This window comes from Sebastes umbrosus, chromosome 7 (assembly GCF_015220745.1).
Source record: "Sebastes umbrosus isolate fSebUmb1 chromosome 7, fSebUmb1.pri, whole genome shotgun sequence".
NCBI lineage: Eukaryota > Metazoa > Chordata > Actinopteri > Perciformes > Sebastidae > Sebastes > Sebastes umbrosus.
The window spans coordinates 12,901,176-12,926,899 of NC_051275.1; the positions used below are offsets into that span (position 1 = coordinate 12,901,176).

The following is a 25,724-nucleotide window of genomic DNA, read 5'->3' on the forward strand; positions in this document are numbered from 1 at the left end:
GGTATAGTATGCCGAAAAAAAAAACATAGTATAGGATGTCGAAAAAAGTCAGTGTCGAAAAACGTCATAGTATAGTATGTCGATGTTAAAAAGATTGAAAAAGTCATAAAACACTCATGGGATAGTATGTCGAAATGTTTTTAAGAAAGTCATAGTATAGTATGTCGAAAAAATAAAAAAGTCATAGTATGTCGAAAAAAATAAAAAGTCATATTATAGTATGTCGAAAAAAAGTCATAGTACAGTATGTCGAAAAAATAAAATAGTCAGAGTATAGTACGTCGAAATAAAGCCACAATATAGTATGTAGAAAAAAAGTCATAGTATGGTATGTCGAAAACAAAAAAAGTTATATTATGTAAAAAAAGTCATAGTATAGTATGTCGAATAAAAATCATTGCATATCGAAAAAAACTCATATTGTATGTCGAAAAAATAAAAAAGTCATAGTATAATATGTCAGAAAAAAAGTCACAGTATAGTATGTCGAAACATCAAATTAAGTAATAGTATAGTATGTTAAAAAGATTAAAAAAGTCATGTTATAGCATGTAGAAAAAAAGTCATAGTATAGTATGTCGAATAAAAATCATTGTATATCGAAAAAAAACTCATATTGTATGTCGAAAAAATAAAAGTCATAGTATAGTATGTCGAAACATCAAATGAAGTAATAGTATAGTATGTTAAAAAGATTGAAAAAGTCATAGTATAGTATGTCGAAACATCAAATGAAGTAATAGTATAGTATGTTAAAAAGATTGAAAAAGTCATAGTATAGTATGTCGAAAAAAGCCACAATATAGTAAGTCGAAAAAAGTCATAGTATAGTGTTGAAAAAATAAGTCATAGTATAGTATGTTGAAAAAAAGTCATATTGTATGTGGGAAAAAAAGTCATAGTATAGTATGTTGAAAAATAAAAAAGTCATAGTATAGTATGTTGAAAAATAAAAAAGTCATAGTATTGTATGTGGAAAAATCGAATGAAGTAATAGTATAGTATTTTAAAAAGATTTAAAAGTCATGGCTTAGTATGTCGAAAAAAAGTCATAGTATTGTATGACGAAAAAGTCATTGTATAGTATGTTGTAAAATAAAAAAAGTCATTGTATAGTATATTGTAAAATAAAAAAAGTCATTGTATAGTATATCAAAATTGTTTTTATAAAAATTCATAGTATAGTATTCTGAAAAATCAAATTAAGTAATAGTATAGTATGTTAAAAAGATCGAAAAAGTCATAAAATAGTATGTAAAAAAAATCATAGTATAGTATGTCGTAAAAAAAGTGATAGTATAGTCTGTAGAAAAAATAAAAAAAATCATAGTATAGTATGTCGTAAAAAAAGTGATAGTATAGTCTGTAGAAAAAATAAAAAACCTCATAGGATAGTATGTCGAAATTTTTTTAAGAAAATCTTAGTACAGTATGTCGTAAAAAGAAAAAGCCATAGTATAGTATGTCGAAAAAAGTCTTAGTATAGCATGTCGAATTTATTTTTAAAAAGTCATAGTATAGTTTGTCGAAACAAAAGTCATAGTATAGTATGTCGGAAAAAAAAAAGGCATAATATGCCGAAAAAGTTTTTTAAAAGTCATAGTATAGTATGACGTAAAAATATCGTGGCGATAAGGCTTTAAAAATGTATGGAGAGGTTTTTAAAAGGTATTGAATTTAACTGTTGGATTCCTACATATACCCTGTAAATGGTTGGAATAGTTATTACTAAGAGTAATGGATAAAAAGTTGAAATTGCTAAAAGTTATTGGATAATTAGGTGAAACTTCCAGCTGCTGCCAGTCTAAGTGGTTAAAGTATGAATGTAAACTTGGCCAGACCAATCTCAACATTTACAGTTACATTTTTTAAAAACATTATCATAACAGTATCCCCTTTTATATAATCAATCATGCTAAATAACGTCCAGTTTATAATCCATTCATAGAGCACATTTGGAACAGCGGACGGTTGGTGTCTATGAAGGAGTGAGTTCATCTGTTAGAGACCGTGGGGGTACATCAGACAAAAAAAGGGTTTGGAAACACTGCATTCACTTTTGAATGCAGACAGCAGAAACAACAAATGAGACGAGATGCATAAAATAGTAAATTGTTTTATTCTTTTTTTAACCATGCCACCGAACACTGACGCATACAGAGTTGTGCCTGAATCCACACTGAGAAAACACTTTCACACACTGTGTTACAAAGCTGTAATGAAGAGGGATTTTACTGCACACATGGCAAGAAGAACAACCCTGATTGGATACCAGGTCGAGCTTTGATCTGGCCCTGAGGTAGACAGACATTGACATAATCTAAACAATGCTAATCACATCCTTCTAGGACACATCAAATAAAAGGACATCTGCATTATCACAACATAGAAAGATCAAAGAATAAACCCCTTTTTCAAACAAAAGTGCTCTGTTTCTTTTGGTCCACCAAGGAAATCCATTTATAGTGCATGTTCATGTAGAATAGATACAGTGAATGTGTGTTTTCATGGCACTGAGTGTTGTTGGCTACTTAAGAAGGCATCGGTAATGCCCACAGACGCCAAGATTTGCTATACACACTGTTTTCATCCAAAGATCTCAGTCCATTGTCACTTCGAAGGGAACAATTTGATGCAAGTTCCAAGCAATTGTGATGTAAAAAAGTACACGTTTGTCTTAGAGTATCAGCCACTATCACAGTATGTTGCTTCCAGTTGCAATGTTCAGACAAAGTGGATCTACATGGCAGTCTATCTTTAATTAAGTAACAATAAACAAACACCCAGAAACAACTACCAATAGCACAGACCCATGTACTCAAGCACATCAATGCTCTACTTATAAAAGAGGCACAAGGGAGGGATTTTAATCAAATCAGAGACTTATAAAACACACACACATTAACATGTTTCTCAAATCATACCAAATGTAAACAGATAGCAAATTACTGTAATACAAAAATACAACATGTTTAAATCTATAAGGCCTGTGTTAGGCTCACATAAGGGAATAACATACCATGACAGTTTGTACATTACAGCTACACTATAACTGACAATTACCTGCTCATAGTGATTCAATGTCAGAATTTTCTTTTTAGGTTTTTGTAAATAAAAAAAGACAACGACATTTTCATGTTTTCTTCAATTTTCTCCTAGAAAATTCTGATTCTGTGATTTTTATAAGACATCTATATAGTCAATGATAAAAAACTACACGTAAAAGCCATGTCGAGGCTGTTTTTTTTTTACACACTGCATGTCCATTTAAATTATGATGTATTTGTTAGAAAATTAAATCTACTGATGACTGAATAATTTGCAGTAGGTTTAAAAGTGAGGAGAGGTAGAGCTCGCTCTACTAGAAATCATCCCAAGATGACACCGACTGTGTGATGAAAACCAGCACATATTTGGTAACAAATAAACAACATATAAATAGCAAAACCTATTACATTGCAAGAGAAACTCAAATTGTAAGCCAGCCACCTCGAAACAATAACACCCACTGCAAGAAAGACAAGGCAATTAAAGAGATAAAGCTTATGAGGTCAAAACGTGGCAGCCGTTCAAGTACATGCAACATAAAAAAAAAAAACTCCAAAATAAAACCCAACAGCAGAAAAATAAAACTGAGAAGTCACAGGAATTTAGGCGAGAAAATGTTGCAAAGTTCAGCCAATCAAGTCTTCGTGGAATTATTTTCAACGTCTACTGCACAATCATAGAAGATGACTCAGGTTGCCTGATGGTTTAGCAATCAATCAACCAATCAAAAAGCTCCTGCTACACATACAGGTCAGCAGACGTAGCTATTGTGGATTTGATTTTAACCACAGTGGATCCATTAGAGATGGTGAGTGTATGTTTGTGTGCACTAGGGCTGAAACAATAAGTCGTCAGGAAACTTATTGTTGACAATTTTGAGTTAAAGCCATTTTTCGGGGGAAAAATGCTAAATATTCACAGTTTCCTGCTTCTCAAAATGCAAGAAATTGCTGCTTTTATCGGTTTAATATCATTGTAAACTAAATCTCTTCAGACTGGACTGTTGGTCGGACAACATAACAGCAGTTATTTCAAAATGTCACAAAAATGTGACTACTTTTCTGACATTTTTCAGACTAAACGATTTATCGCTTAGTAGTAAAAATAATCTAATTGATAATGAAGCTAATCATTAGTTGCAGCCCTAGTGTGTACACACATTTGTATTCGTGCTTGCATGTCTCTGTTGTCAGGTAAAAATCTTGTATCTCCCAGAATGACAACTTCCCACAATGCATTTATCAGTTTATCCAAAAAGAGTCTGACTTATTTTTTTTTTTTTTAAACCCATAGAGAGACATGTAATCTTTCAGCATGAAAAAACAGCAACACTGGAGTTACGAGGTTTTCACCCAACAGTGACAGTGTGTGTGCGTGGGGGTCCAAGTCCTGCTCAGACGTAACAGACGTACAAGTAAGTCTTTTCTATCCTCCAGTCCGCCGGCACATCCTCCGGTTTGTGGGTCTTCATGTGCTTCTGCATGGCGGCCAGGCTCGGGCAGAAGTCCTGGCAGATGGTGCACTGGTACGGAGACGCTCCGTTGTGAGTGCGCAGGTGCTTGATCATAGCCGAGTAGTCTCTGGACCGTTGGTGACACAGCTTACACTCGAATGGCTTCTCACCTGAAAAATTCAACAATACAGCATTAACCTTGTAGACCTGGAGCCAGAGGGCCTGCAAGGTGAAACGGGACTCACTTCTATTTCAGTCCACTGTACTTGCTGTGGTGTTGTGTGGTGTTTGAGTGGTGTGTCTGTGTTTGTGCTCGAGGATTAGACCTATATCGGTTTGCCCATTAGATATTGGCCAGTCAGCGTCATCCACCGCAAATACGACAGAGGTTTCTCTCTGACCTCAGCAAGGAATCAGGTATCAGTGTCAGTAAAATGTAACCTGAAATAAAATGTAGACCTGTTGCACATCTAAATGATAAAATGCAATGGTTTGATAGTGTTTTTTATATTAAGTAATTAAATTTAAAGGCACTGTAAGTTTCCTCTTTCATAAAAAAGCTTTAAAAGCTGCAAACCATCATAATTTAGTGGTAAGAATTTACTGTTTTTGTCCAAATTTCAGTAGGGTTTTTAATGCTCCTTTTTTACTCTAAAAATAATATATTTTTGTAGGACACACTGTCGTTTGCCATTGTAAAAATTAGCTTTATTCTTTAAATGTTTAAAAACAGGTTACTAATATATAGTTGCATTTGAAAAAAAAGGCTATGTAATTTTCTAAAACAGCTGGGCATTGTAGTTTTTTGCAAATGTTACTCAAACAGAAGAATAAATAATTTTTTGTGGGGGACTATTTTCAGATGCGTATCAACACACATTTAGTGAGTATTTACGCAGCTAGACGGTGTATGTGGCACTTAGTCAAAATAAACTACGAAGGCTGTGTTCATCACAATGAAGACAACATGTCAGTAGGGGTGGGGGAAAAAATCAATACAGCATGGTATCGCGATATTTTGCGTGGCAATATTGTATCAATACACGGACGTCAAGTGTCAATCTTTTATTATATAAACTAGTCTTAAAGCTAGAGTGAAGATAATGGTATCATATGAAACGAGAAAACCTAAGGATCAATTGTTCTTGTGAGCTTGTCGGGAAGAACGATAAATGATGCTTCAAAGTTGCGCTAAATTTTCAAGGGTAAACTGGCTTGGCCATTTTCAAAGGGGTCCCTTGACATCTGACTTCAAGGTATGTGAATGAAAACTCTGAGATGAACAGAGTGAATGCTGCATCTTATTAGATAAAACAGATGACAAACTTGCAGTTGAGAAAAGGCAATATATCGCAATATATTTTATCGTAATACTCGGCATATTGCAAAATGTTTAAAAATAGCAATACGGTGATTCTGGTGATTCCCACTTCTACATGTCACCCAGTGCAACAGTGTGGCTTATTCGTGTGTTTTGGAGGAATAAGCTACACAAACAATTCTTGTCAGTAAGAACAATTCATTTTTGGTTTTGTTCTATTTATGGGAGTTATTGACAATAATAAAAAAAATACAATACCACTACCCTTATCCTTTTAAATGTAAAGATATTGAATAACGGCCACATTAATAGCACTAAAATACCCTGAAGACCCTGCTCTCCTGTAATGTGTGAGTGTATTTTCGTCTCCGAACCCTCACCTGTATGTACACGGTAGTGTGTTTCTAGCTGGTGTTTGAGGCTGAACCTCTTCCCACAGCCGTTGCACTCGTAAGGCTTCTCTCCTGTGTGGATGCGCTTGTGGCCCCTCAGCGTGCCGTCGTCTCTGAAACAGCTCCCGCAGAATTCACACTCAAACGGGTGATCGCCTGAAAACACAACAGTGTCACAACAGCAGCCGCAACACCACCATCACACAGCCCGTTATCGTGAGAAGCATTAAAGGCTAACTTTAGCCCTGGCACGACATGGTACGGGTGCATATGTAGCTGTGTAGGTCAAATAGCCACAGAGCGCTTTCCGCACATGCATATCAAGCGGGGGAAATGATGTGCTTTCAGACGTTGCTAATGTTGTGACATGAGGACACTCCTCTTGGCTGTCTGCTAATAGCTAATAAAAGTCCTCCAGGCATGTACTGCTCTGTTCTCTATACTGTAGTTAATCTATTTCTCTCCTAGGCTGAGGGTTTGACTCATCTCCAATGACCTATGTGCCTCATTATCTCAGTGTCCACAGCAACAGCCAAGTCAGAGGATACATTGCTCTCCTCATTACAGGCCGATTCTCCCCAATCCCCCACCCCACTGTGGAGCAGATGACATTTACAAAATGTTACTTCCAAGCAGAATGGCATACAAACAAGATACGCTGCCATGGCCAAAACTCCCTTCACTTCTGTCTCTTCACATCAATTATGTATTTCTCCTGTCTAGACATCAAGCCATCCTGACAGCTGGGAGTGTTATTTAAGGTAAAAGAAGAAAGGGGGACATCTTTTCAGCAAATATCTCTCCGTCTCCCGCGGCACTAAGACTCACCCTCGGTAGAACACACAGACAAGTCATTTCCATTTGCTTTTCCTTCAATATTTATTTGGGTTTCCTCTATCATTTTGGGTGAACCACACTAGAACTGACAGCCGTGAATTGCAGAAGCCCAAAGGCTGTCTAAGAACCCAAAATATAAACAGGATGAAATTGCCCAAAATATGCACCGGCCATAACGGTACAGTGCTGTCATCAGAGAGGTGAGTCATCTTATAGAGAAGTGAAAAAAGGAGGTTGGGAGAGGATGCATGCAAATTGACTAAAAACCTTAAAGCCAGTAACCTAAGGAAATTAACCCATATACGAAAATAAATACAGCCGTCTTTGTCTCTATTTCAACATATGCATGCATTTGACACCACACACTTATGCGTCATGACAGGATAGACGGCGTCGAAGGTGCAAACGATCCGTCTCTTACCCGTGTGCGAGCGCAAGTGTCTTTTGAGGGTAGTGTGGCTGGGGAAGGGGCGCTCGCAGTGGCTACAGATGTAGCTGTGCATGCCTGCATGGACCTCCATGTGCTGCTGCAGGGCCTTCTGGGTCTGGAAGCGCTTTGCACACAGCAGACAGAACACCGCCATGTCAGTCCCTGGAGAACGCACAAGACACAGACACAGTTATTTCAGTACCATACACAGACAGGGCCTTAAGTGGGGAAACTGGGTCACTTCAACTTTGTGTGAGTCCTCAGAGGGAAAAGCTTCTTTCAAAGAGCAAGTGCCTCTACCTAAACTAACTCCCCTAAAAGCCCAGAGGCACTTTCAACTGCGAGTCTTTATACGCGCTATTTTAAACCATGAAAGTCATTGTTTTCTTTAAGAATTTCCCACACAATGCACAGCATGCCAATCACACAATCAATGGCTCCTTCCTGGTGTGTTAGATGTGTAATTATTCTCTTCATTCCCCATCAGGAGTCAGCTCCAGCCTGTGAAGTCCTCTGTCTCTGTGCTCAAAGAGCGGCTGATAGTAGCTCCACCCTAAATGATGCCTACACTATGCGCTCTGTGCAGAATGTTAAGTAGTGATATCAAGCCATTAAAGGCAGGACTGCAGGAAAAAACACAATCCAGTTTAATCCTGTGTGTGACCTGGCATCTCTTTGGGGCTGCTTTCCTGTTGCACGGAGTGTGGAGAGGAATACAGATAGGGAGTCGCTGGCAGGGTAGCTCAAGTCAAAATGGCTATGTGAAGAAGATCCATTGGCTGTCATACAGTCAACACTTGATCTACAGGCTGCGTACGCCAGCACTCAAATCCGTTCTGGCATTCGCGGCGATGCAAATTCATATATGTGGTACGACTGAGGGACTGGTTAATCAGCAGCGTTGGACATAATGTGCATGTCCTGGAGAGTGAGGCTTTAATGTGAGATTATGAGGTCCTTATTTCTCTGTCTGCTCAGGTTGCAGATCATTTACAATGCTAGCAGGTCCCATTGCTCCTGACTCAGATTCAATCAGACATCTCCAGCGGAGGATCATTAGTAAACAGAGGACTGTGCCAGCACTTCATTGGAATTCAAGTGGGGTTGCTGTGTCGCATTTAAAATGCAGTCTGATGAGGTCCACTAAATCAAATCATTTGTTACTGTTATTGAAGTGCCTTGAGGCAACTGGCAATTAAATTGGAATTAACGCAGGGAAAGGGATACAGCACACTCATACTAAGAGGGAAGAGTGTCAGACACTTGCTTTAGGTTCAATCAAGTTAACAGGCAACGCAGAAAGAACGGGAAACAAATCAAGCAAATTCACATTTTCAGGGATAAATCAGAAACATTCACTGTGTGTATTGTTTACTAATCCACGTATCACAATTTGCTCAAACAAAGCAAGGCGATTTTTTTTTTTTCCGACCGCACACATTTCACAGATAAGTATAATTTGGCATAGAAGCCTCGTCTTTGAAATTATGGGGCTTCTTTTTGAACCTAGTTTTGATTTCCCCCCCCCCCCCCAAAAAATGGCACTAATAGAACTGATCATTCAGTAATCATTAACAGAAACAGGATGAAAGACATTCCCTGATCCAAACAATCCTGCGGGGGGGAGGGTGGGGGGAGTGCGATCCGGTGGAATGAACTGCACCTGTTCAGAGGCTTTAGCCTGTGGACTTTTGCACAAAGGGCACACAATGAGGTTCAGGCCCTCATTGACCAAGCCCATTAGTCATAGGCTCCTCACGCAACTCGTACAATCCCTGTCTTTATGCTGTCACCTAATGACCAAGGCCCTTTCTCACCCACGGATCACAATATTTTAGTTGAAGACAAAAGACCCTCCGTCCTCAACGCCTCTGCACCCTCCCCGCTCCCCTTATCCGCTGACCATACAGGAAATCCTTTTCACCGTCTAACCAGCTTCACTTTCTGTCTGAGTCATACCTAACTAATGCCTGTTCACTATGCACTGTGCAACAGTGGAGTCTAGATAATGATCTATCTAAAAATGGCTAAAGGCATTTAATAAGGCACAGAATGCAGTTTGTGCATGACCTGTGATGTGGAGCCTTGATCCACTTCAACCAGTTTCTCTTGTAATATGTGCTGCAGCCAGCAGGGGGAGTGCTTTCTGTTCCAATGTGTCAAGGAGCAGCAGGCAGAGCAGAGTGCTCAACTAGCTGAACAACATATTAACCACCTTGTAGATACTTCAAAGCTACTTTAATCATCCTCTCTCCGCTCTCGCTTTATTAGCTATCACATATTGTAAATGCGTGTTTCAATGCAGTCTGCACACTTTGTTCCGTCTGCTCTGAAAAAGTTTTAACATCCCGGGTTTCTTTGTGCAGGTTAAACCGCTGCTCCCCGACACACTCTCGCACAGACTCTCACAGATGTGCATCCTGATCCTTCTGTCACCAACAATACGGAAACTTGAGTAAAGAAATATGACAAATATTCTGTCACAGGAATCTCACTCTTGATCTCAGGTTGACACGCGGTGACAACAGCTCAGCAGTCGTTTTCGGTTTGATTCCGCGCTACCGACGCTGAAAATAAAAATAACAAATAATATCTTGAAGTGTAAACAAAAACCTTTCGGAAGGTGAGGAGGTGTTTGTGTGCGTTAGTGGTGGCGTTTCGCCTCGCTGCGCTCTGTTAACTTTTCAAAGGAAAAAGGATTTGCAGTTGTAGAGTTTTCCAGTAAGCTTTGGTAATAAGTGCAGAGGAGCTTCTTTATGAGAGAATAAGCCCTAAAGTTGGCTGTCATTGCCCCCTGCTTTCTCACCCTTAACCAGACAATGGGCCTGGGATTTGGGTTTTAAGGCACAGGATGACCCCTGACCCTTGGCCCTCAATGGGGTAAATACCATGTAATCAATGGTATTCCTCAAAGGCCGGAGAGTTGACTGAGCATTGTGTTTAGTGGGAGGGAGCCTTTAACAGTGGGAATAATGATTTACTTTCAAATCTGCTGTGAGGCAGCAAATATAAGCATTTACTGTGTGCATTATATTACCGAGCTGCTTGTCTAATGCACAATTAGGTTAGTAATTCAGGACGGTTTGGGGTTGCTATGCTATTTCAGCATATCTCCACTAAGACCGTGTGTATGCTCATGTGATTTAACATGGTCTGCCTCCATACATCTGCCACTTATTCAGTCCAACCCGAGGTGGGAGCCAGCCACGCTCTCACGCTGCCTAAGAAACAAAACCATGTGTCTAGGCAACCAGATAGGATCATGGTCCTTGTTGGGGTGAAGTGTTCAAGCTAATCCCTTCATTCACAAATAAGCGCAGCCTGTTTCTTTTCAAGCGGCAAACAAAAGTTTTCCCACCCTGAGAATCTGGGAGTAAACCCACTGCAAATTGAACAAGAGATTGTATTCAGTGACGACCGCAGATCTGTATAATGTCTTCAGTGTTAATCTTAACTTCGGTGTCCGGAGCCCACCAATTAAACTGATTGATTTGTGAATAATTTGACTTTTATATTTGCTGAATTATATGGCAACAAAACATTTAATTTGGCATTATTTTGATAAATGAGTGCAGAGTTTGACCTTTTTGTTTCGGTAAATTGTGACTGACGGCAGAGTCAAAGCTAAACAAATCTTGCTGCCATCAAAAGGGAAATGAATTTCACACAGATTTCACAATTTACAACATTGCATCATGGCTGATCATGTCCTCTAGCTAGAATATGCAATGTGAAGAAGACTCTATAGATTATGTCCTAAGGCCCTTCTCCATACAGTGTGCTCACTGTCTGCCGGCTCGCTGATATCACCCGGCTAAACATACACACTCATGCAGGCCACATTACAGTACGTGCTAGACCTTACATGACACACTACTGTATGTGCTCATGCACACGGCTCCCAGTGGTTGCGGCGCACACACACAGAACGCTCCAGTACCTTAAACAACCCCGGGCGCTCATCAGCAGACTGCTAATCTACCCGAGTGAGGAACAACCGACTTAATAATTAATGCAACAAGAGATACGTTGCTTGTGTTTAACCACCATTCCATGGATCGGTTCATTGAGGTCACGCGCGGTCTCATTCGCCTCGATTCCTAGAACGTTTACAATATTATCCCCTATCTGCTATATTTCACTCGACGTGAAATGACAGGGCTTCCTGGGGCTTTGTGTATCAGGACAGCGAGTGCAAATAAAAACCGGGGCCAAACAGAGCGCAGTTCAATTCAGTTTAAGGCTTGTATGAATTACAACTGGGTATTAACAGGAGGGTGCAGTATGATGACGGACACACAATTAGGCGAGCTTAAAAGGTCCGCATTGTAAAGCGCGGGCTGTATCTGAATGAACTACAGGGCCGTTTAATTAGGGCTCGGATAGACGGTAATATTATTCACTTGGTGAAGCAGCCTGTAATGTGTGGAAACAGTGCAGCTGCTGTGAGTACACAAAAGCAGCACTCTTATGGCCTTTGCCTTGAAGTCAAGGTGGCAAAATGGTCAGCCGGCAATAGCTCGAAGCGTCCTGTATACAGTCAATTTTTGTGCGCGCCGTAGATAAGCTCCAGTCTTGGGTTTTCCAAAATTGAGAGCACGGTGCCCCAGAGCCCTTGACTTGCTCTGATGAAACAAACCCCTTTGTTGTGAGAGCAATTCGGAGACAGATCCATTCTTTTATTTTGGGCGCTGACAAGTAGGTCAGAGGAGACTATGACAGTGCTGTGGTGAGGAGTAAACAGCAGCACATGATGTTGTTTTCCCCCTCAGTCCTGGCATCCAACACCAGCAATCCTCTCGCCCTCAGGAAGTCCTCACATGCCCCCTACCCCCTTCCCTTCCCACAGTCCACTCCGCCCCCAAATCCCCCACCCCCCCCTTCTTTGATCTCTAACTTCAGCAACCCACGGCCATTCACCTCTGACATATCAAAATAGCTTAAGAGACGTTCACTGTAGCCGGTGTTGCCAAATTGCTTCAGAGTAAGGTCTCCCAAAAGTGGTGTTATTTCCATTCGCAGAGGAGGTGGGCAGCAGTGTTGCAGCTGCTGAGGTCTGACAAGTGTTAATCTGTTAAGAGGAAACTCATTTGGCTCACTGGTTATGCCACATGGCAAATTAAAGCGGCACAATCGACACTGAAAGATCCTGTGTTTTTTAGGAGGAATAAAATGATATTACATTTAAATCTTGGGGCATATCCTCGACACAGCTGATTTAAATTACCTGTAGCTCATGTCAGTGTAGGCTGCAGGAGCCAAGAGTCAGTAAAAAGGGTCATGCGTCACAGAAGAGCGAGCTGAGATCACGACAAAATGAGAGAGTAATGCCCTCCTGTACCCTGCTCCGGATACAGTGCCAAGCTGAAACCGAGCTCTGGATGTTTACAAGTCGGTGAGATGAGGGTAGAAACTTCTGGGCATCGTTAACACCCCTCCATGTCCACATTCATTAAGTATTCATACTGTGTGTGCCACCTGGAGTTACAGTTACATGCCAATGCTCCTGAGAGGGTTATCACCTTTCTCTGACAGTAGCAGAAAAGGTGTGGATTCAGACACTGTCAGGCATATGTATCGTCTGACAACAATGCAGCTTTTTCTCACAGTTGGAGAGTTTTGAGTCGAACAATGGTTAAGTCTTTCTCACTTCAAGATAATGGGCTAATATTAAAGAGTAAAGTGCCACTTTACTACAAGGAATACTCATTAAGGCTATAGAGGTTGTCAATAATGATTTTATCAATGGCACTAAACCAGTCATCAATGCTTTAGAACTCGCCAGGTTGTGGCTTCATATTCGACTGATCATGTTCGTTGTTGTTTATTATTATTGTGTGGAGAAACTGGGTCATGGGTTTTTTGTCCTCTTTAAAATGGGGCAGCAACTAACCATTATTTTCATTATTGAAATAATGAAACTTTTAGTCCATAAAATGTTGGACAATAGGGAAAACTGTTCATTCCTAATTTCCCAGAGCATGATGATGTCTTCAAATTGTTTGTTTTGTCCAACCAAAGATATTAATTTTACTCTTAAAGAAAGCAAATGTTGACATTAGAGAGAATGGAAACGGTATATGTTTGTCTTTTTTGCTTAAAAAATTACATAAACCATTAATCAATTATCAAAATAGTTAATTTTCTGTCAGTTGACTAATCGATTAATCGTTTCAACTCTACTTTAAAATAAACCAACCAGCCTTTGACAACTGAATTTCCATCCGGGGATTAATAAAGGTTCTTCTTATCTTATCTTTAAGTAATAAATTATATTGTGAGTCAAGTGTCAGGGGTCAAACAAGGTCATAAAAATACAAAGCAAGAAAATATTTACCAAGCAAAAATGCTAAAATGTAGGCACACAACCTGGCAACTGCAAAATGTCCTTATACTAGGGCTGTAGATCAATTTAAAATAGTTAATCGTGATTAATCACTAATTAAATGCAAATTTTTTATCTTATCAAAATGAACCTTAAAGCAAGATTGTTCAAGTATTTAATACTCTTATCAGCATGGGAGGGGGCAAATATGCTTACTTTATGCAAACATATGTATATATTTATTATTGGAAATCAATTAACAATACAAAACAATGATAAATACTCTCACAGGTACTGCATTTAGCATAAAAAAATATATACTCAAATCATAACATGGCAAACTCAAGCCCAACTGGCAACAACAGCTGTCAGTGTGTCAGTGTGCTGACTTGACTATTATCCATAGAACCCATTTTCATTCACATATCTTGAGGTCAGAGGTCAAGGGACCCCTTTGAAAATGGCCATGCCAGTTTTTCCTCGCCAAAATTTAGCGTAAATTTGGAACATTATTTAGCCTCCTTTGTGACGAGCTTTGCGTTAACCTGTTATCACGTTAACGTTGACAGCCCTACCTTATACCTTTTTATTTTTTGGGGATTTTAACTGATACACTGATCAAATTGTTTTACTTTAGCTTGTGTGGTGAATTTAGCAAATGTATCATGTTTTATGTATTTTACATTAAAATCTGCATGTTTTTATGCTTCACCAGGGTTTTACTGATAAAAAGTTAAAGTTGAGAAAGTAATAATTACTTATTGACCATCAATAAGGTTGTTATTGACAACTCACTGTATAGAACCTTTATAACTCTACTCTAATGATAAAGTGGCACCAGAAGTAATAATAATACTCTTGATGATAGTAATACAAATACTAATTGACTGATTAAAAAAACGCTACTCTTGAAAGCCATTTGTTTTCTTTTTCTGGACATTATAGCTCCTATTTAATAGATTATAGATTTAATTTTCCTTATTTAATATATTGTCTTATCTCCTTGTTTCCCTTTTCCTCTTCCTATAAAGCACGTTGTTACTGCTTGCTGGCTACTAATAATACAGAAGTTTGTTAATGTTTTAAAAATTGATTTAAGAGATGAAAACGACTTCAGCTCCTCAGGCAGGTTGTTCCAAACTTTTAAGAGCCCAGATTGCAAATCCCAAGTCACTATCCAGGTTTGTGCAGCCGCTCAGCCAAAAAACATAACTTTTTAAGATGCATTCTGAAGCCAACTGTTAATGTTGTAAAACAAACATTTTCTTAATTTGAGATTATTGAAAAACAGCAGGTGTTCGTCTTGTTGTTGAGTGTGCGTGTAAATAATTCCACAGGCAGGAGGTGAGGATAGTATGTCTGTGAAACTGTAATGCTGGCGCTGTAAAGCTTCGGCTGTGACAAAGTGGCATGCAGTGGGTTTGGATGCCAAGAGATATTAGTGGGTGATATGTGAGAGGGCCTCCCACCTCCGTGTTGATAAATTATGGAGCATCATGACAGGAACAGTTTAACCCAGCCAGCATGACAGGCAAATTTAGACCCACCATCACAAGTCCCGTAGTCGCGGCTTACTCGACAGTTCAAAGCATGCTGTCCAGGTTAGACATAGAGTGTGTGTGTGTGTGTGTGTGTGTGTGTGTTTGTAAAGTACCTGTGTGTGTTTGCCTGTGGGCTTCCAGAGCATCCTCGGAGGAGAATGTCGCTCCACACTGATCACACACCAGCGCCTCTGCAGGAGCTGTAGATAAAATCAAATTGATAATAAGGTTTCTCAATCAGACAGTAAACACAAACACGTGTGTTTGTAATTGTAGAGTTAAGTCAGTTAATTTGGCATTTAAAGAGAACTGTGGGGAAAAAAAGCAACAAGATGGAGAAACAAAGGGACCGTATTTCAAAAGTCACCAAAGAGCCTCGCTTGTCACACACTTGTGCTTTTCAGGTGTTAACACAAGGAAGCAAAATGCGCAGAGTACAATGGAGCGGAGGAAAGCGCCGTAAAAAAAACTCAACCCAGGACAAACAAAAGCACCAGACAGGGTGCAACGGCCCTTCTTCTCGACAAAAAAGAGCCGAGCTGAAGAGTTTTATTTACCGTGCCCTGTTATCAGTCTCTGAACAGTGAGCAGACTGTCTGCCTGAGAGGCCACAGAAGGACTGGGTGTTCTCTCTACAGCAGACGCTTTCCGCCTGCGGCACATCCCTTTATCAAAAAAAAAAAAAAAAAAAAACACTTCAGAGTCAACACCCCAAATCCCATCGCATGCACTGTAACTACAGTTCCCAGTTCACCTTTGGAATGCCCTTGTCTATTCTGATGAAGACATGAAAGAGACAAGTATGCATACTGCTTGCAGAAATGTTCAATCCTTGTTCTGCACTCACCTCACACCTGCACAGACAGACACATAGGACAGATATGCGTACACACACACACACACACACACGCTCTTTCTCACACACACGCGCACACACACATGCTCTTTCACACACGCGCACACACAGCTGTTTGGATGTGGGTTGGCTCTCACAGAGATGTAAATCGGTTGCAGATCCATACTGGCCCAGGGCTCATTCACTGATCTATTTTCTGCTCAGCTGGCTTTAAATGAAGTTAAAATGACTCATTAAAACACCCACAAGCTTTGGGAACTCTGAGCGCTACAGCCTAAATGTGGTCCTCTTTCAACTCTTACGATGCCTCTATACACAGACAGTGTGCCACTGTTCCCAGTGCCGCAAAATAATAAAAAAAAAAGAGAAGCCCCAATCTGTTCATTTCTAAAAACAACAATTTTTGAAAACAAATCGGTTACTGTTTGGGAACGGTGCGTTTTGTTACACGGAGCAAAAAATAAAACTTGGTGGAGTGTAGTCTTGTATGGGAGTAACACTGGAACAGTGTTGTAGATGCTGATGTTGTGTGACGCTGTCCAGTGCGGTGTGTTGTGTTGTGTGAGATTGTGTGATAAGGGAAGAAGAGAACATAGTGCATTGTCTTGTGCAGTCAAAGGCACGGAGTGTGCTCTCATCCATAAACCATCAAACTGTCTCCAGACGCGGCTGCAATCGTCCTCCATCAAAACACTTTGTCTGGCATACCAAAATAAGAGCCAGCATCGAGCTGAATACCAAATCAGCCCATTAGAGCAGTGGAGCACTCGCTCCTTAGCAACCAGCGGGATCTAAGGCTGCTATACCGAAATACACAGTGACAAAGAAATGAGATCCACATCTCTCTTTTTTTTTGTAGTATTATGGGTTGACACATCAGGATGGGGAGAGTTTATGCAAAAAATTCAAATTAGGTTAAAGGTGCTGCTGTTGTGGATGTCACTTGGAATTGAAAATCAAAGCGTGTTGTCGAAGGTCTGCGAGTGATGCATGTGTGTTTAGGGTTATGCGGAGGGTATAAAAGGGACGACTCAGGTGAAGTTTAAAGAAGCAGATTCTCTCTCATCTGTCAGCAGTATGTCATTCCCGAACAATCCTCAGAGAGAGCAGGCGGGGAGGGACAGGGACCTCGCCTTGTCTATACACATATTCCAACTGAGGTTTCTGTTTTAGTTTCATTTTTAGTCCCTGATCCTCCCCCCTCCTCCTCACCCGTCCCCCCGCCTCACCCACCCCCACTCTGCTCCTCTTTCTCTATTTTGGATAAAGTAGCTGGGAGAGCAGTCAGGTCTGATTAAGTCTGCATTTGGGTACAGTGTGTTCCTGGACACACATCTGCGAGCGAGCCATCACACACGCTTCGGAACACTGGCAGAACACCCAGGCCTGCCGGCAGCTGATGATGTCATCACTCAGAAGGGGCAGAGCTGGCGAGCTGCCAGAGTCTCCGAAAAAACACAGAAACGATTCAAACGGAGAGGGAGACTAGAGAGCGACGGAGAGGAGAGGGAGGGAGAGGTACATAGACCTAAACATGGAAAAGAAAGCATGATCCAAGTATTCGGAGCAGCACTAACCGGTAGGAGGAGGCGGAGGTAGGGGGGGGGAGGGTGTTGTAGTATGAACAGGTGCATTTGAAAGGCCGCACTATCAAGAGGCTCATGAGCACTGAATACTCTGAGATGAGAGTGTGAGAGTTACTAAGTACCTGTGTGAGACAGCATGTGCATCCTTAGCCGCATGCTGTCCTGGAAGTGTTTGCCACAGTATTCGCAGCCGTGGCCTTTCTCCTCGGTGTGCAGCCTCCTGTTGGAAAAGACAAACACGAGCGTGTTAACAGAGAACAGAGCGAGAACGCACTTGTGATAATAAAAGTATCTCGCTTCTGTTGATTTTTTTTTTTTCTGTAAGGTCTCCCAAACCCAGAAGCATCATTGTCCTCGTAACAAGAGGAGCATGTTTTAATTCCGGCAAGAATCCCTCGCTGAATGCAACATCATTAGTGTAAGAGGCCCTTGGAGTTGTGAATCACAACGCATGAATGCTAAAAGAACACAGACAATAGGATATCTGGCTAATTTCAGAGTGCAGACATACGCGTGCCTCCACCCGCCAGCACTGCAAGACACTGGGCATGCACACAAGAACACACACCAAGCACATGCGCGCAAACTCACACCCGCAGCTCAACATGCACACACACACACACTTCTCCTGTAACCGCAATGAATAGGAGAAAAGACGATGATTCGCTGAAGCTCAGCCGGCAGCAAAACCTATCATATCATATCACACACATCCAAGCATGTGAGGCATCTGTACTGTTATCCTTATATCACCCTGCTAACGGCCTAAAAAGACCCCGCTATTAAACACACTGACTCTGTGGTCATAATAGATGAGTCCTGAGATGGCACTTAGCATGCATGAGATCAACATTAACATATCATGGAAAAATAATCATTTTGGAGCAACATGCTCAGGAGCACCGACAGGTTTGTTTTTGGGGCTTTTTTACCGTAAGTTTAAAGGTCTGATAGATGATAATTTACTTGAGCATTCATATGAGACTTTTATTTTGTGAATCCTGAGGTGTCAACCATGTAACAGCGATGTATAAATTTCCTTTTTTCGAACACTTCGACATCAGTCAACAACCCTGTAACACCAAATATCCTGGATTCTTGCCGTGTTTAATGCACATTTTTAGATTATAATTTAGTCTTTAATGCACATTTTTAGATCATAATTTACAGTCTTTTATGTACATACCTGTCATTGTATATATAAATCCTACTATATAGACATCTCCAAATGTACATGCAGTACATAATCATATAGTCCACGTATATCCATCCAGTATTTATTTCTTTACTTAATTTGTATTGTTTACAACTCCCGAACACTTGACTCGTATGAACACTTGACCTTATATGACATTCGATTTTTATTATATTTTTATTATTGTATTCTTTATTCTGTTATTTCTATTCGGTGTAAGTACATTGAAAGAGCTGCATAAAAACTGGAGTCAAAATTCCTTGTATGTATATACTTGGCGAAATAAACCCAATTCTGATTTTCCCTAGGGGTTTAAGGGGCTGACCATGTAACCACGTCGTCTCTCCAGCACCAGTCCAGCTCGACAGGTTGGTTGCATTTCATTCTCCATCTCTCTCAACTCATTTACCGTCTCCTCTCCACTATAATAAAAATGTAAAATGCCCCAAAAATACTTAAAAAGGCAAAAATACCATAAACATATAATGGTATTATTTTAATCCCTAAAAAGGATGCAATGACAATGATTCATTTTAAGTTAACTATTTTAAGAATACTGAAAACACATGCAAAATATTCCTATAACCTTTAAAAATGACCCAAATACTATAGTTTTCATTTTGTTATGAAGGCATCACCTTTAAAAAATATTGCACATTTCTAATTTTTAAATAATTCCTCTAATTTCTGTTCCTCTATTCTACAAGGACGACTTTAGCAAAAATATATTAAAACCAAATCTGCTTAATTTCTGTAGTTTTTCACAATAAAACTGTGCCAGGAGAAACTTTTTTTAGCAACAAAACTACAAAATGTCAGACCAGGTGTGTGCTCAGTGACCTGGTTACAGACCTACAAAACAAAACTTCATTACATCCTTAAGCAGTGCCACCAATGCAACTCCTTCAACCTGCGGACATCCGCCTGTCTCCATGAGTAAGCAACGCGCATCACTAAATATCCCACAGGATGCTCTGTTTCACCGGGCGCTTTTCAACACAGCTCTGGAAGCGGCACGAGGCTGAAATGTCAGCCACGGGCGCGGACAGGGAGAAGGCTCTGATCCTAATCACGAGTTAACTGCATATTAGGACTTTTGGCTCTCTTGTTTCTAATGATTAGGGATGAGTCAAACACTGCCAAAGCACGCACAATTATAAACATCTGCAATCAAGTTAATGAGTTGTCGTTGAGATCGTCTGTAACTTTTTGTGTACAATGACAGAATCTAAACTGAGAGGCTGGTGAATAAAGGAGGAATGAATGGAAAAACAACAGAGCAGGTCGTGAAGCAGAAGTTATCCATCATCGAGCTGAAGCGTCCAGCCTGGTCCCCGCTGAGAGGCTCCTCTCTACTGATGCAAAGGAATGCATATCAAATAGCCTGCGAGACAGCCTGTTGTGTGAGGCACGCTTCTGCACAAATAATCAAACAGAATTTAGAAAATAAAGCTTTGCAAATAACAGCGACACCAGGGCCTCTTTATATCAAATCCCTCACAAGGACCCGATTCAAAACTTCCCGAGACGTCTCACTGTTAAAACATAAGAGCAGGTGTCCCTGAGAATAGATTAACATATTTGCTGTTGCTCCTTCCAGCTTTTAACTCTCATGGTATTTTAAAATGATGGGGGTTGGAGGGGGGGGGGAATCCTGCAGACCAAGAAGCAGTTCAATTCAAGAGACACGTGTCCAGTGCTTTTCCTAACCACATAATCAACTACTTAGCTCACATTCATCATACCGCACAAGCCGACATGCACCTGCACATGTCTCACATCTTTTATTAGACGCAACAGGAAGAATGTCAGTAAAATGTTAAGCAGTGAGTGTAGAAGTGTGACTAAAGCTATGCCTTCTTTCTTTTGCATTTAACATGTGATTATTAGATGTTGCACCCCAAGTGGATACAGATTTCAGTAATTTTCCATTACTTAAACCTGCAGTAGGCAGACTGTTTTTGGCATCATTGGGCAGGAAATTCCATAATAACCTTTCAGCATATTGTAATTCAAGTGCTCAGAGATAACTAGACTTCTGCACCTCCTCATGGCTCTGTTTTCAGGCTTTAGAAAATCTAGCCTGTTACAAGAGACTTTGGCCAATCACAGGTTCTTTCAGAGAGAGAGCGTTCCTATTGGCTGCTCATTCAACGAAGGCAGCTGTCAATCACTCGCGACCTCCGATCAAACGATCAAACTAGGCAGCGCTGATCAAATATGAATCAATATTCTGTTCATATTTGATCAGCGCCGCCTAGTTTGACCGTTTAATCAGAGTTGGCGAGTGATTGACAGCTGCTCAGAGACAGCAAGGCTCCAGGTCAGCTCTGATTGGTTGTTTTCCTCCGGTCTGTGAAATCTTGCAGATGCCATTAGGAGCACCGGAGGAAAACAGAGGCACATGATTTTTTTTTCAGATTACCTGTCTCATGCACTACTGTCAGGATATAATGACCGTTTTAATAAAATAACTTTTTTTTTTAACTATATTTGCTCCAATTCTACCCACAGCTGCTTTAAGATGCTAAAATAGATTTTAAATATAGTGTGATGCTGCAGGAAAGTGGTGTTGATGGATGTTACCTGTGCTGCTCCATGGCCTGCCTGCTGTGCAGCTGAAGCCCACACTCGCCACAGCACTGCTGGCCTTGAACCTGGCCCTCGTGCCTCATCCCTGCAGCAAACTGGCCCAGTCTGCTGAGGAGCTCTCTGTGCAGTAAGCCTTGGTGCAGGAGGCCGCCGTAGGCCCTCGGGTCCATAGGCACGCCCAAGGACGAGGCCACCGAGACGGGCACCGGCAGCATCCCCTCCCCTGTGTGGTTGGAGGGCACAGAGTATATGGAGGCCAGATGTTTGTCAGAGATCCCGGGGAAAGAGTCGAGAGAGTTCCCCACCACTTGTCCCCCGTCTTCGGGGCCCGTGTGCAGCTCTCGGGCGCTGGTGATGACGCTGCCTCTCAGGGGCGTCCCCGGGCCCTCGTCTCTGGCCTGGTCTGACACGCAGCTTCCCTCCCCGGTGCTGGAAGACCTGCCCTCGCAGCCGTTGGCGTCATCCACCTGCATGCTCTCTGATTTGATACTTCTGCTGGGATCCAGGGATGAGGCTTGGGACAACTCTGCGCTTCGACGCCGAGTCTGCTGGGAGCTCTCCATGTCTACCTCCGTGTCCAGCTTGGGGCTCAATTCGGGAGCCGTTTCCGGGCCGGGAGAGCTCCCCTCCGTCATGTGGTACAGCGCCAGGTGGTGCAGAGCGGTGGGAGTGATGCGGTTGGGTCCGTCCTGTATGGAATGCTTCTTGGACATCAGCATGTGCCTCCAGTGCCTGGCCCGGCTGTGGTCGCCGTGGTCACCGGAGCTGTGAGTCCTCACCGCCACCTCCTCCGTCTCCTCCGCCTGGATGGTCTCCAGCACCTTCAGGCACTGCTCCTCCAGGTACTCTATCTCCAGTATCTCGGCGGCGTACAGCAGGTCGTCCAGGTCCTCGGCCGTGGCCTGGAGCGAGGCGGTGTAGGCGTACTCCAGGATCTGCTGGAAGGTCTTCGGGGACAGGAAGTCGAGGGCGTAGCGCAGGCTGCTGCGGTGGAACAGGATCTCGAACATTTTGCTGGTGCAGGCCAGGACGGTGCGGTGCGCCGGGAACTCCTGGCCGTCCACCGTGATGATGACATCACACAAGGTGCCGCTCAGACGCATCTGATTGGCCCGCTGCAGGAGCGTGGTGGGGTGGGTGGGATTGTGGAGCTGGAGGACACCCATGTTTGTCAGACCCGTATCCAACTCGGACCTTTGCTGAGCCCACGCATGAGGTGTGGCTGTCCCGCCTGCTTCACTTGCCTTCAGCTGGTTGTGGGTCTATGGGTGGAGGTGGAGGTGGAGGGAGGAGAGGTGGAGGGGTAGAGCATCATTAGTGCCAACCTCACTTGCAATGTGATGAAAAAAGGCAGTTAATTATACTCCAGTGTAACACTTTCATCCACGATCAATCAATATTTTTTTTTTCAAAATAATATTTATCAAAAAAATATCAAATATATTCTGTGAAATTTAAACTCCCCATTTCATCTCTTCAGGTTTTTCTATTTTTATTTATTTCATGCAGCCTATACATGTTTATTTATTTTAATTAAGAACCAAAAAGCAGACAACAGGTCGATAAGCACAAAGCAACAGTTTCCATTGCAGGTGATTAGTCTGAGGTCTCGTTGAGAGCGGTCACGTCGCTGTAATAACGTCTGCATACTGAGAGGTGACGGTTCAATTTATCAAGCTGCTCACACACACACACAGACACACGCACACACATACACAGACACGCACACACACACTCAACAGGTTGCCCCCTGCTATTAACAAACAGCCTTGAAGGGCTGATTAGTTCATTTAGGCTGCGCACGTTCCTGATTAGATGTGTTAAAGACAATTAAGCCTCTCTGTTAAAAATCCACTAAATAAGTTATAAAACTATCAATTTGACGAAAAGCGTGCAAATGAAGCGCAAATCCCTGTTTTTTTTCCACCACATTTAAATCCCTTTAATGATGATGGTGTGATTAGTATGATGGTTGTTGTCGGACCACTCAGCAGCACCTCGAGTGATGCTGACAGGCTGCATCCTCAACTAACCGCAACATCAGAGCGCATCAGGTGCACACGCGCTAAAATCCAACCTTTTATTATCCAAAAACACACATTGCGACAAATTAACCCTCTCCACGCGCTTATTTACTGTCAGCGCGCGGTGGAGTTTTGAAGGAAGACGCGTGCGTGTCTGTCCGGGAAATAAAAAAAGACCCCAAATGATCCCAAATAGTCCAATGATGCGATACAGCCAAATCAAGTTTGTCAAATCCTAAATCACACTGTGGACAAACTTGGAGATGGATTTCACACTTATCTGCTGTAAAAACGATATTATAACAAACCCACCACAAAACTGACTATTTATTTCCCAAATATGAATTGTTAGAATTAAGAAAGTAGTTCGTCTGGAGCAGAATGGGCTAAAAATGATGAGCAATAAATAGTAAAAGTGTCGGCTGTCACAGTTGTTTTCTTACCTCTGTCTCCTTAACGTCCTCCTCTGATTAGCCAGGCAACATCATGGTTACACATTTCACAGTACCCGCTCCAACTCAGTCCTGCTCCAAGTAAGCAAATCATCACCCAGCCGCGACGGTCAAACCAGCAGGGGGACACACAGAGCTTCCGACGAGAGCCTTCAAAATAAAACCCCTCTTAAGAACCACGTGTTGATGAAATGTTTGATTAGAACATGTATAGGCTATGGTGTTATTGTTAATAAAAAAATATGAAATTAACTGATGACATACCCAGTTAATACAAAATTATGTTGCAACCGAAATATCTATTGTTTGAATTTGTTTGAATCTAATCACTATTATGTAGTCACATTATTTTCTGTAGGGATGCAACTATCCGACTTTTTAAGATAAGATAGGATATTCCTCAAAATAAAAACCCTTCTTAAGAACCACGTGTTGACATGTTTGATTATAACATGTATAGGCTATAGTGTTATTGTTCATTTCTATTTTCTATATTTGTATTATTAACTGATGACATACCCAGTTAATACAGAATTATGTTGCAACCAAAATATCTATCTATTGTTCAACTTGTTTGAACCCCTGAAGAGATGAAATGGGAGTTTAAATTTCACAGAATATATTTGATATTTTTTGATAAATATTATTTGATAAATATTATTTGAAAAACAGTATTGATTGATCGTGGATGAAAGTGTACACTTGAGTTTTAATTGTTTGCCATCGCTATTATGTAGTCACATTATTTTTCTGTAGGGATGCAACGATCCAACTTTTTAAGATAAGATAAGATATCCCTTTATTAGTGGGGAAATTTGCAGTGTACAGCAGCAAAGGGGATAGTGCAAAAAAACAAGATGCATCAACTAACACAGTAAAAAAAATAAAATAATAATAAATCGTACAGCAGTAACTTGGTAAAAAAATCTTCAAAATTAACAGGAATTACAATTAAAGTGTAAACCTTTTTTTAACGCAGCAACAAATTGGTCAAAACTTTAACAGGAATTCAATTTAAAGTATATAATGTATATAGTATATAAACATAGAATTTAATTGAATAGATCAGCTCCATTGTCACGATACCCGATCCAGCTATTTGAGTCAGTATCGGCCCGATATCCGTTCCAGTATCGGCATCGGTGCATCCCTAATTTTCTGTATTAATATTGTGTTCTCTTTAACATTGTGATATTTTTTAATTATTTAGGTTGAGGCTTCAAATAAGCCCAGTGGGATTTCTGCCTCTCCCTGCATTGTATATTATTAGTTACTTTTGTTATGGTTGTGTATTTTTTTAAATTGCGCAAAAATAAATAAAACTAAAAAAAACGTAAGAGCTTAGGTTATTTAAAACATTAATTTGGTTTATGAGAACTTGATGTCATAGTCTGATCAATATAACATTAATAAGTAATAAATTAATTAAATAAATTAAAATGAAGATTGACTTTGGAGTCAAAATGGTATTAGTCTGTAACTTTATTGTTACACCATTAAAATTGGGAGGTGATGTCTTTTATCTTGGTAGAAGATAACACTGAGGTGTTTTGGGGGGGGGGGGATGTATAGAATATGGGAGCTCCACATGTTAGTTGTAATACTATTTAAAATGTCATCCATATTTTAGGTAATAATCAATAAAAAGCAATTACAGCAACCTTCTCTGAGT

The 25,724-nt window shown here is 40.9% G+C and overlaps 1 protein-coding gene and 1 long non-coding RNA gene across 3 annotated transcripts in view; one reads left to right on the plus strand and one right to left on the minus strand.

The window, feature by feature from the left end:
• Positions 1–20,757, plus strand: part of LOC119491493 — a 38,526-nt gene extending 17,769 nt beyond the window's left edge. Inside the window, exons 3-4 of the long non-coding RNA XR_005207623.1 lie at positions 19,293–19,352; positions 20,210–20,757. This is a non-coding gene — a long non-coding RNA (uncharacterized LOC119491493). The remainder of the gene's footprint in view (positions 1–19,292; positions 19,353–20,209) is intronic.
• On the minus strand, positions 2,101–24,876 carry zbtb16b (zinc finger and BTB domain containing 16b). Of its 2 annotated transcripts, XM_037775620.1 has the most exons (8): positions 24,044–24,876; positions 21,571–22,838; positions 17,912–18,009; positions 15,905–16,012; positions 15,461–15,547; positions 7,473–7,643; positions 6,203–6,370; positions 2,101–4,671 (listed from the first exon to the last, which is right to left on the minus strand). In XM_037775620.1, exons 2-8 carry the CDS (start codon positions 22,740–22,742, stop codon positions 4,442–4,444), a joined length of 2,034 nt encoding a protein of 677 aa, XP_037631548.1. In that variant the 5' UTR covers positions 22,743–22,838; positions 24,044–24,876; the 3' UTR covers positions 2,101–4,441. The 2 variants fall into 2 exon arrangements, with proteins under 2 accessions (XP_037631548.1, XP_037631549.1); XM_037775621.1 differs by lacking the exon at positions 15,905–16,012 and having other exon boundaries at positions 24,044–24,873.
• Positions 24,877–25,724: the final 848 nt, after the last annotated feature.